Genomic DNA, 13172 nt, shown 5'->3' with positions numbered 1-13172 from the left:
AGATGTGGTATGAGTGCCAATGAGACAACTCTCCATCCAAGTCACACAATTTATAAAAGTAAACCATTATAGGTCAAGGTATGGTCTTCAACACAGAGCCTAGTTTTTATCAAAAATGAAATATATTGATATTAATAGTATACAGGTTAAATAATTTATTCATACATTTTTAATTGACTGACTAGAAATATCATGATTATTGAGGAATTTAAACCATTCCTATTTTTAAAAAGGGACAAAAATAAAATTTATATATAATAACCATGATAACATGGTGATACAAATGAAAAAAACTCAAGAAATTGTTTTCAATTAAGATAAATACATGGTTTTCAGTTGTTTTTTAAAGCAGAGGCAGATTTAGTTTAAAGTTGGAAAAAATTGTTTGCACCAACAAAAATAAATACACAAAGTTAATCCAGAATTATGTGTTTGTCATTTTTTTTTATGTTAAGGTTGCCAGAAAGATGAATTTAGAACAATGCAGTTCAAAAGTCAAAATGTGGATAAGCTGCGGTACAAGGTCCTACATTTGCAGATTTTCATATTTTGCATGAATGAATTTGAAGTTTATATCATGGAGGGCAGAGAAAGAAAAGAAACACTTCAGTTTTCCTGCTTCTGAAGGATAAATGTAAAACATCTTGTTTGGTAAGTTTTATGCTCTGTTATGATAGTGTTTGTGCATCCATCTGTCTTTCTCTAAATTGTATTCACTTAAAGTTTTTGGTTACAGTTCACCATGAACTTCAGTTAGTAACTTGTGGTTTTACATGTTTATACTCAAAATTTAGTACTTTAAAATGTTCATGTATTTTTGTCGAGCCTGCAACTTTTGTCGCAGAAAGCTGGAATGGGTCCCTATTTTGATGCATCAAATATATCAATGGGGTGCAATTTTACCGAGGAAATATATCAATGGGTCATAATTTTTCAGTTTGTTGTGCAACTATCTTCACTTAATGGGACATGATTTCGCTGTGAAATATATGTATAGGTAGGGATTTCACAATTTTTCAATATGTGAATGGGGGGTGTTTTTTAAATTCCAGCTGCACAACTGTACTGTACCCAAAATCCCATGTTGAGACCCCCCCCCCCCCCCCCCCCCCCCCCCGTGGGCGTTAGCTAACTTCCTAAAAGCTTTATATTTTAGAAGGAGGAAGACCTGGATGCTTCATACTTTGTTTATAGATGCCTCATGATACGAATTCTGTCTGAAACATGTCCATTGTCCTTGACCTCATTTTCATGGTTCAGTGACTACTTGAAAAAAAAGTTCAGATTTTTTGTAATGTTAATTTCTCTCATACTATGAGTAATAGGATAACTATGCTCGTCAGAGAGTTTTCACTTGACCTAGACCTCATTTCAGTGATCAGTGAACAAGAACTTAGTCTTAGATGCATGATTTTTTTTATTAGTTGTTAGTGGCTTTGTTAACTAGCTGTCAGTAACTGCGAGTACTCTCAGATCTGTACTTAGTGTCTTTTTGTTGTTTGGATGTACAAGTACCCGGCCACGTCCACTTGTATTTGTAGTATTTGTATTTTTATCCATCTGATGAGTTAAGCCTCTTTCAACTGTTTTTTATTTTGCGGTCGTATATTGGTATGACGTTGGCGTCGTCGTCGTCCAAAGACACATTGGTTTTCGCACTCTAACTTTAGTTTAAGTGAATGGATCTCTATGAAATTTTACCATAAGGTTCAATACCACAAAAGAAAGGTTGGGATTGATTTTGGGGGTTATGGTACCAACAGTTAAGGAAAAAGGGGCCAAAAATAAGCATTTTTGTAACTTCCAGACATTACTTGTGTGTTAGTGTATGGATCTCTCTGACATTGTACCACAAGGTTCCATATCACAAAGGGAATGCTGGGATTGATTTTGGGGGGTAATTGCCTCAAAATTTTAGGAATTAGGGGCAAAAAAACAAGCATTTTTCTAGTTTCATGACAATAACTTGTGTGTAGGTGTATGGATCTTTCTGAAATTGTACTACAAGGTTCCATACCACAAAGAGAAAGGTGGAATTGAGTTTGGGGGCAATTGCCCAAAACGTTTAGGAAAAAGGGGCCAAAAAGGGGCAAAAAATAAGCATTTTTCTAGTTTCCAGACAATAACTTGTGTTCAAGTGTATAGATCTCTCTGAAATTGTACTGCAAGGTACCATACCACTAAGGGAAGGCTGGGATTGATTTTGGGGGTAATTGCCTCAAATTTTAGGAATTAGGGACAAAAAAGGGGCAAAAAACAAGCATTTTTCTAGTTTCAGGACAATAACTTGTGTGTAAGAGTATGGATCTTTATGAAATTGTACTACAAGGTTCCATATCACAAAGGGAAAGCTGGGTTTGAGTTTTGGGGTAATTGCCCTAAACGTTTAGGAATTTGGGGCCAAAAAGGGACCAAAAAACAAGCATTTTTCTAGTTTCCAGACAATAACTTGTGTTCAAGTGTATGAATCTCTCTGAAAGTGTACTGCAAGGTACCATACCACAAAGGGAAGGCTGTTATTGAGTTTTGGGGTGATGAATCATAAGGGGGTTCAAAAATTTTTTTTTGAGGGGGGGGGGGGATTTTTTTTTTCTTTTTTTTTCTTTAAAATTTTCCATTTTAAATTGGTTATTTCTGATTTATATATAAAAGCAAATAAAAATGATATGGTTTGAATAGGTAAATTAAAATTTTTTAAGTTCTTAGACCACATTCATTCTGTGTCAGAAACCTATGCTGTGTCAAATATTTAATCACAATCCAAATTCAGAGCTGTATCAAGCTTGAATGTTGTGTCCATACTTGCCCCAACTGTTCAGGGTTCGACCTCTGCGGTAGTATCAAGCTGCGCCCCAGCGGAGCATTTTATTATTGTTCGTTTTTATGTTGTACTGTTACACCACTGTCCCAGGATAGGGGGAGGGTTTGGATCCCGCTAACATGTTTAACCCCGCCACATTCTGTATGTATGTGCCTGTCCCAAGTCAGGAGCCTGTAATTCAGTGGTTGTCGTTTGTTTATGTGTTACATATTTGTTTTTAGTTCATTTTTTGTACATAAATTAGGCCGTTAGTTTTTCGTTTGAATTGTTTTACATTGTCATTTCGGGGCCTTTTATAGCTGACTGTGCGGTATGGGCTTTGCTCATTGTTGAAGGCCGTACGGTGACCTATAGTTGTTAATTTCTGTGTCATTTGGTCTCTTGTGGAGAGTTGTTGTCTCATTGGCAATCATACCACATCTTTTTTATATTTAAGGTTAAGTTTTGGTGGTCAAGTCCATATCTCAGATACTATAAGCAATAGGTCTAGTATATTCGGTGTATGGAAGGACTGTAAGGTGTACATGACCAACTGGCAGGTGTCATCTGACCTTGACCTCATTTTCATGGTTCAGTGGTTATAGTTAAGTTTTTGTGTTTTGGTCTGTTTTTCTTATACTGTATGCAATAGGTCTACTATATTTGGTGTATGGAATGATTGTAAGGTGTACATGTCTAGCTGGCAGGTGTCATCTGACCATGACCTCATTTTCATGGTTCAGTAGTCAAAGTTAAATTTTTGAGTTTTGGTCTTTTTTTCTAATACTGAATGCAATAGGTCAACTATATTTGGTGTATGGAAACATTTTATGATGTACATGTCAGTCCCGCAGGTTTAATTTGACCTTGACCTTATTTTCACGGTTCATTGCTCAGTGTTAAGTTTTTGTGTTTTGGTCTTTTTTTCTTTATCTATAAGCAATAGGTCAACTTTATGTGTTGTATGGAAGGATTGTAAGCTGTACATGTCTGCCTGGCATGGTTCATCTTACCTTCACCTCATTTCCATGGTTCATTGGTCAATGTTTAGTTTTCTTGGTTAAGTCTGCTTTTTAGAAACTGTAAGCAATACCGGTAGGTCAACTGTATTTAGTAATTTGAATGATTGTAAGGTGTACATATATTTTTTGTCAGGTTTATATGACCTTGAATTCATTTTCTTGGATCATGTTGAGTTTATGTGATAGTTGTAGTAAAGCTTTATATTTAGGACTATCAACATGATATCAATGATTAGTAAAGAAGGCGCAACATTTCAGCGTGTGCACTCTTGTGTATACATTAAACACCACATTTACTGTTTTTACCCTGATTTTATGGATCACTGAACATAGAAATGTCATAATGTGAAATTATAGTACATTCTTAGGTTAAAGTTTTAGGTTAAGGTACATAGCTTGCCATGAAGTTGAATTTCATACACATGTTCATTATGTGGTGAATTTTTAAATTCAGTGCCAAACTAAGATTTTGAGCCTGATTACATGATTGACTAGACATTGACACATGCTAGTGTTTGCCAGGCATTGTGTCCTGTACTAGGAATTTGTCCTGTACTAAGAACTTTAATAGTACTCGCCGAGTATGGAGTTTTTGTGAAAGTTTAATATTAGTGAGATTTTTGCATGACATCCTGTCAACTGCTTGTTGATCATGTTTATACATGTCTTAAAATTAATATCTGACACATTGGTGATTTGTGAACTTGGAAATAAGTTATTTGATAGAATAATAATGTTTTGAGATTATCAAAATAAAAAATATCCCATTTTTACTACATTGTGTATTAATGATTAAGTATATAAAAAAGAAGATTTAGGATATATGTATAACCATATATAAAAATGAGACAGCAACCGAACAACACAAAAATAAGAAAAAAAAACCAATATAATTTTTTGTATCAATGTTATAATTTCCAACATGTCCAAAGAGTTCAATGTATTTTCTAATTGAAATAAAACACAAGTGGAACTCTTTCAGAACTTCAGAAGCTTAAAGAAGTGCTGTTTCTATTGTTGGCTTTCTGTATAATATATTGCAAATTCTTGTGAAAAATGGAATTTTATTGTAATTGCCTAAAGTTTTAACATTGATCTATATATATATAACTGGGGAAAATACCCAAATGTTATAAAGAAGAATACATAAATTGATTGTTATATAATATTAGAATAGGAAGATGTGGTATATTGCTAATTTGACAACTCTCCATCAGAGACCAAAGGATGTAGGAGGTTAGCAACTGATGACACTGGACAACCTTCAACAATCAGTAAAATCCATACCGCATAGCTATTTTTATTGAAAATCATATGTTCTTGCTACATGTATGCAAACAATTTTTTATTATCCATAACTTCGGATTTTATTGGTTCTTTTTCAGAAGGATTGAAATTCATCACTGAGAATAAAAGGAGAAAACACAGAAACAAGACCAAAATAAATTCAAAGACAAAAGTCAGATCAGTTATTATTTTCATCACTCAGCCAATGAATTGAAGTTCTATTAAATATCTAAAGATATTAAAACCACAATAATGACAATGTTCTGTGCTGAATGGCAAAAAAGTGGACTATACATTACGATCACACAATGCTGGATGATAAGAAACTATTAATTTTTTGGGTGGAGGGATATCCTGAAAAAAAAATAGATTTATGTAAAAAGCTACTAGTATGTTAAGCCTTTTAATAGAGTTTTCATTGATTTCAAATGGGAAAAAATTGTGTTTCAAAAAAGTATTCTAGAATTCATAAATAAACATATATTGATACTTACATTATCTGCTTTGTTGTTTAAAAGTTTAGTTTTGAACAGTTATAGAACAATATAATTGCATTAACATTTCCAAGGAAAAAAAAGATATTCAACTAAAAAGATTCATCTTAAAACAATTTACTACCAAACAGAATTCATTGTAACATACACATTTATTTACTGTATATTTATAATTTGAATCATAGGATTTTATTTTGTCCCATGGGATATTAAAAATCCCATGGGAAAATTATAGTCCCATGGGATTTTTTTTGTCCCATGGGACAACAAATATCCCATGGGACTACAATTATCCCATGGGATCCAAAAAAATCCTATGGGATTTAACCAAAATCCCATGGGATAATGGTCAATCCCATGGGATTTGCCCTATCCCATGGGATATTGAAAATCCCATGTTTTTCTAAATCAAATTACAAAATAGATATAATAATAACAGCAGAAAAGCAATGAATTTATTGAATCCCATGTAATTCCGCACATTTTGGTTATTTACATGACACTTTAGCTCTAAGGAGAGGCGGCGGCGGATTTGCAAATGAGTGTTTTGCAAATTAAAAGTGTCCAGTGTTCAATGATCGACAAGTGCGTACATTTTTGTTAAATCAATATTTGTATGTTTCAAAATGTCCATCTTTATTGACAACTAGTATATACTTAAATTTTCCACAATTTACCCTTGGAAAAATTTTATCAAATCTTTTTTTGGAATTATTTAGATTTTCAGAAATATCATTCTTTACACCAGAAATGTTATTTATAAACAAGCGTATGTGTTTAGTAATGACTAGTATATCACTATCGAACACGCAAGACAAATGTGTATATTACACCTGATAGTTTCAAAATGGAAAGTTACAAGTTATCGGCCGTGTACACTGATCAATACCCTCTGAAATGAAGGGATGCAAGAACTTGCTTTATGTAATTGTGTAATAAGAGTTTTTAAGCCCGACAGGAAATCGCTTGAATACCTGGACGTGTCACCTCACAATACCTCTGGGAATAATAATTCCTTTAGCCATGCTGGTGATCAGATAAGGGAAGGTCTGAATTTATTTAACTAATTAGATATAAGAAAATGTGGTATGAGTGCTAATGAGACAACTCTCCATCCAAGTCACAAATTGTCAAATTATAAAAGTAAACCATTATAGGTCAAAGTACGGTCTTCAACACGGAGCCTTGGTTTATTACATACTAAAAGAATTATGAACAAATTAGATTTTCGAAAACAATTATACACGGGACATTTATTTATGACTTTGAACTTTGACTTTTTAACTAATTCCCATATAAATTTCTTGTTTCAAAACTTAGTAAAAACAAGATTTGTATAGTAACAAACACAAATCCTTGGTAAAAAAAAAACAGTTTAAAAACGACAGACCATATAGTTATTTAAAAAAAAAAATTACATTTTCCGTATCATGTTAGTTAGGAAAGGTTGCAGAACCATGTCTATATAATCATTTTTGTGACCCGGGAAACTGTTTATGCTTTTCTTGTCGGATAAAACAACTGTATGCTTGACAAGATATCGACACGCAATTACGACTACGTTAGGTTACTGCTGGTTTTGGTCCTTTGTGGTTTATAGATATATCGTGGTTTCTAAACCGAGAAGATGTCAAAATGGCCGCATGCAGAGAATTGATACTCTAAATTTAAAATCGATGGTGATCTCTTATATAGCAGAATAAAACTTTAATGTTTATGAATTTGTGCTTTTTTATACAGAATGAACATAATATCAATTTTTCATTTTTTTGCGAAGTTTCCCTTTAATATAAACATTAGGAGATGAGGTATGATTGCCATGGCCAATGAGACAACTATCGACCAAATTTCAAATAAAGTGGATGTAAGCAACTATAGGCAACCGTTGGCCATCAACAATGAGAAATAACTCATATCGTGTAGTCGGCTATAAAAGGTTCCGACTTGAAAAATTTGAAACAATTCAATTGAGAAAACTAACTGCCTAATTTATCACAAAACAATTAACGAAAAACAAATATGACAGACATGAACCAAAGTCTGCCACTGAACTCCATGGTTAAGGTTATCTTACAGGACGATTATATGGTATACATATGCAATCACTAGTACAATGTAATATTCTGTATAACGACTGTGTTAGCAGACGATCAGAATATTCAAGAAAAATACGAAAGATTTGTTAAGTTTTCATATTTACTCAACAGTATTATCAATTTAATATAACAATATGTAAAAAACAAAACCCTATTATACGAGACTGATTAATACAGAGTCCCACCTTATCTGATGTTTTTTTCAGGGCGTAGTAAAAATATACTTTACGGACATGGCATATTATTATTTGCGTGTGAACTGGGTCAATGTCACCAGTAATGTATTTTAAAATACATGCAAATAAGTTGCTGGGACGTATCAAATATAACTATTGGCTACGATATAAGTTGAAACGACCGTGTCTGGAGTAAATAAAGTATTCAAGTTCGGTTAGGTTAGGTTAGGTTAAAGCCATTATAGAGGCTCAATAGTCTAAACGCACACCCAAGAAATCAGTTTTAACCAACATCAATTGGACTCTTAAGCAAAACCATTGGTCCAAATCTCTGGAAATCGGAGCGTAACCATTGGTCCAATCGCGGATCAGTCATTCGCCTCGTTTACCGACATTGGTTCACTGGAGAAAACTCTGTTCTAGCCTAAACATCCGAAAAGGAACAGGATAAAAATATAATTTACACTAAAGTTATGCAATAGTGAGAACAGTATTTGCATTTACAATATCTACGCGTACGAGTCTGCAAAGCCTGTACACGACTAACATGAATAAGAAACTAAGCAGGTACCTTTAAATAAATAATCTTGCATACATACAAAATGTCTAACATCCTCATCCTTCAAACATTACTACTTGGTATGGATTCTCCTCTGGGATCCGACGTCAGGGATCTAGTATAACCGATTGCTGTATTTAATGTTTTTAAACAGAGATCTATGGTAGCAATACACAGTTAGAAGTTTAGTTTCGCATTATGGCCATGTGAATTTTTTTAATATAAATGTTTTTGTACAATAAAATTGATTTTTAGATAGTTGAAGAATAATATAGCCTTCTAAGTGGGTTTATATGAACATTTAGATTGTTTTTAGCATGTTTTATAGGCCATTTAAATGTTTGACAGTCCGTGTTTTCCTATCCGTACCGCCCATAGGTCTAGAAATTATTGTAGTGTTTTTCAATTTTCAACAAAGATTTGACGCTCGGTCTTTTCAATTCAATTTTATGGAAAAACGAGCAGAAATGCATATGATTTTTTTTACCGCTTGATAGATATATTTCTATGGTTTCAGAAAAGGTATCACTCTAATTGATTTAAATTTTCCTTTTGACCAAATTTTTGAGACTTTTGTGACATGTTTACCCCCCTGTTTGCAATATTTTATATCAAATAAATGCAGATTGTTGCCATGGTTACACCAAAAAGAGATTATATTTCACCATTATAACTATTGGAAATCAAATCTATGGAAGATTCTCTTTCCACAAATATATACATGCATAACACAAATATTAAGCCTTATTTGTTAGAAAGGAAGGCAAAGAGGGTGTTTAAAAATTATGAGTGTCAATTTTAAATTTTTTTCCTTACTGTGTATTGCTACCTATTGGTTTGTCAATAACAATAGTAGGTGAGAGAGTATGTTCTGGTGATGACATTGATTCTTGTATCGACTTTGGTTCAGCAACCAACAATCAATCAATAGGATCTGTAGTAGTAATAGTAAATGTATCTGCAAACTAATGTTTTTGTAAATTATAGATAATGTTTTTAGACCTTTTGTACAATGTTACTCTTATAATGAGAAATGTCTGTCGCACAGTTATCACATATTACAGACATAAAAAATCTAACGAGAAAAAATATTCGCAAGCCATTACCATTTCAGTATAACTTACGACCATATTTTGATCGTTAGTTTTTTGTGAAAAGATGATGGATGGGTGCTTAACGTCCAGCGGAAAATAATATGCATAATCAGGACGAGAACATGTTAATGTAATATGAATATTAATCCTGCTTTGTACTAGACCGACACGCTGAGCCGGATTTTTAACGTACTAGTTCACAAGGTAACAGTCCGCAGGAAGACATGTCACCTTACCCGGACACATTATTCTGACTCCCAAGCCGACCAGTCTTTGCTCTTACTGCTTAATGCCTCGTGCTTAAAGGAGAAGCAGCAAATAACAATTTTAAAGTCTTTGGTTTGACCCGGTTGGGGTTCGAGACCACGGTACCACTATACCACCGAGGCGTTTTTTTTTTTGTTTTTATGTTTTTTGTGAAAAGAGCCCAAGATGTATTTCGCATACATATAATAATGCTTTTGTAATGTTAATATACTTTAGAATTGAGATTTGTTTTGGTAAACGGGAGATAATTCAATTTGAACCATGTCCTGTCGAGGGTAAATTCAGTAACTAAATATACGTCATAAAGGACCGCCCATGTAGGGGAGAGCTTTCTGTATACTAGTACCACTTAATTCGTGTGCTCCACTGATAGGTAGTTATAATTGTTTGTAATAAATATTTTTTGATAGATGGATCAAAACTTGGGTTAAAACATTTTTTTTTTTAAAAGTGAATGTTGAATGCACTTAATTTTGTTTTTACTACAGGCTTGAAAAGTCACAGGTCAGAGTAGGAATTTTGTGCGAATCTAAAGTGTTTGTAAACAAGGCCATGTGATGGGTCAAAAATGCCGTATGACCCTATGTTTTATTTTGCAAAAAATGGAGATAGATTTGTACTTCGATGAATGATATGTGAATGCTTCTGATTTCTAAAGGTAAACCAGGTATAAATTTAATTCAAGAAATAGGTTTGTATTGAAATCAATAGATTTTTTATTGAATTTACCGCCCTATATGCCTGATTCTTATGTAAATTATACTTTATTTATAAGTTAAAGTCATATATTACTTTAAATTATAAAGAAAAGAATAATATGTTTTATATACTTGAATGTCTAGGTTTTCCTATAAAACGTGTATACCTTTCTTATAAAAGATAATCCTTTATTATTTCAAGATCTTTAAAAAAATGTACTGTAAATTAATTATTGTCTTCTCGTATAGTCTAAATCGCCGACAGCTTTTCAACATGCAGTGACCTTAACAATGACACCTTCGTTAGATATTCAACAGTCATAGCGCAAGTGCGAAGAGAAAACCGTGAAAAATGAAAAGTAAAAAATCGTGGAAAAAATTTAACATTAACAGATTCAGAAAGAAATCTTTCAATTTAACCGAATCAAATGATAAGTGTTACATGTATGACGATGTTAAAAAACCAAATGGGAACGCATGAAAAATATATGAAAAACAACTAAACATCGTCACACTTATTTCTCATATGCTCCACGCTTCTGTGTCTTTTTTTATCAAGGTCAAGATTCGCGGTCATCGGCAACAACACTCGACATTTAATTAGTTGCCAAACTTTTCGTTCAACATATCACCAAATGAAATATTTTTTGTCGAATATACGTTTTGGATTCGAGGAAAATGTAAAATAATGTGCACACATGACTTAATTAATTATATTTGCATAGAATGGTTCAATAATATCCTTTGCATAAAATATACCAGAAACCTCTTTCATATAACTTTACGTGTTTACATACGAATATATGTATATATATACCATCTACTTGCCACTATACATCATGTACTGTGTTACAACCCTAGATAAAGCCGACGAAGAAAGGCATTACATCGACAACCGAAAGCTATATTTTTATGTAGCCTAGGTGGTCGAGTGGTCTAGGTCGCTGGACACGGTGCAGGCCTTGTTGACACGATGTCACGCAAGGGTTCGAATCCCGCTGAGGGAAGAACAAAGATCTAACATTGTTGGGCTAAATTTGAGACGAATTATATATATATTATGTAGTTTATATTGCTGTCAAATTACAAAACTTTGTCTTAATTTAAGACGAAACTTTAACTATTTTTAGAAATCTAGCTATAGAAAGTCAAAATAACTAAAATTATCTCTTTTGTAATCCTGCAACAATATCTTGAGACTTTGTCTATAGTTGAACATTTCACAATCAATGTTAGTAACTGATCTTTCAAGTCGATCTAAAAGTTCCAATGGCAACAAACTGTATGACTCTAGAAATGCCTCCTCTTTCTGACTTCTGACTTTAGAATTGTATTCGATCGAATTCGATGATTTTAGAACAAGGTCTTTGTACATCGTAACATTGAAATCTTCCGGAAGTGACAAAAGGGGGAAGTTGTGGATTTTGTCAATAACTCCTCTCATTTGAAATCCTCGCCAAGTTCTCAAACAGGCTTCGTAGAAAGTTATACATTTTTCAATGTCATATCTCCGTTCAAACATGAACGCAATTCTAGAGATAACATCCGAAGATAAATGTTCTTTGTCCATTCGGAAATTGAAACCATCGATATGGAGATCTTTCATATATATAAGATGTTCGATAGTATGTTTAAAATCCTGCATTATTGTCTCAAGTTTCCATACATAATCGTAACGGATCAAACAAGGTTTACAGTGTGTGTGCATTGGCGTAAAGTGTGGTTCCTCCATGTTCTTTTCTCGACTAGTAACATGGACGACATACTGCATAAATTCTAAGAACGTAACATTGTGTCCACATGCTTGTTCCTTCACTGACGAATTAGGTCTAAATTGTTTTATAATATACTTGCCCCTCTTTTTCCAAAATATTGGACTAGGCAAAAAAAACTTATCTATGTATCCAGATAAGAGTCTTTCGAAAGGATCTCGTACTATCATTATCCTTGTGAAGTTATCTCCCTTGTGTTGTTGATTTAAGTCTTTGTCCATACTGCCATGCTTCGATTGGTGGTGAAGTGTTGTATTTCTTTCCAGTGTGTATTTATGGAATTGTTTAAAGAAACTTTTCATAAATGATGAACCAACTTTTTCTATCCAACAGTATTTTACACGAAATATTTTGTCAACTAGAGGTTCGTGTATAAGCTTTCTGTTGGAATATATATTTGGATGATATTTACAAAACTGTTTTAAATGGGTTATCCGATCCTGAAGCGTAGAGTTGTATGGTGAATCGTCAGGGTTCTAAATAAAATGAAAACAAAATCAGGTTATTTATGTATTCGTTATTTTTTCAAGTTACTTTTCTTGAAAAAAAAAACAACAAAAAAACATTTTAATTGTCATTCAATACCTTTTCCAAATATTAAACTTTTATTTTTGAACCATGCTGTTTAATAAATTGGTGTTTAGCTTAACGTCCAGTGACAAATATAAGAGAAGTCCAAAGATGACAATGGTTCTGTGTCATTCATAGGGATTGAAAAAATGTATGTTAGAACTTAATTTTCTTCTATGTTTGATGAAAGTCCTCCAACAACAGAATATATTCGTGAATAGAAGCCGATTGCAGTGTTGTTTTTTTTTTCTTCTTTTTTTTATGTATCTTACATTAATTTTCTATTTCAACGCATCCATTACTAATACGTTGTTTTCTGTTATTTTTGTTGATAATT

General features: G+C 33.0%; 1 protein-coding gene and 1 long non-coding RNA gene across 2 annotated transcripts; one reads left to right on the top strand and one right to left on the bottom strand.

Moving 5' to 3' along the window:
- Positions 1 to 481: 481 nt before the first annotated feature.
- LOC127711529 (uncharacterized) lies at positions 482 to 5604 on the top strand. Its single transcript, XR_007986780.1, has 2 exons — positions 482 to 651; positions 5208 to 5604. It is a non-coding gene; the product is annotated as an uncharacterized LOC127711529 (long non-coding RNA).
- A 5923-nt stretch (positions 5605 to 11527) lies between these two features.
- LOC127711125 (carbohydrate sulfotransferase 9-like) lies at positions 11528 to 12737 on the bottom strand. The gene has a single exon (XM_052217074.1). It carries the CDS (start codon positions 12565 to 12567, stop codon positions 11632 to 11634), a length of 936 nt encoding a protein of 311 aa, XP_052073034.1. The 5' UTR covers positions 12568 to 12737; the 3' UTR covers positions 11528 to 11631.
- Positions 12738 to 13172: the final 435 nt, after the last annotated feature.

Source organism: Mytilus californianus, unplaced genomic scaffold, assembly GCF_021869535.1.
Source record: "Mytilus californianus isolate M0D057914Y unplaced genomic scaffold, xbMytCali1.0.p SCAF_8, whole genome shotgun sequence".
NCBI classification, from domain to species: domain Eukaryota; kingdom Metazoa; phylum Mollusca; class Bivalvia; order Mytilida; family Mytilidae; genus Mytilus; species Mytilus californianus.
Note: the sequence above shows the minus strand (reverse complement) of the source record. Positions and strands in the feature narration are given on the sequence as shown.

Excerpts from the sequence above, each read along its gene's own strand:
- LOC127711125 (XM_052217074.1), bottom strand. The coding sequence starts at position 12,567 with ATGAAAAGTTTCTTTAAACAATTCCATAAATACACACTGGAAAGAAAT.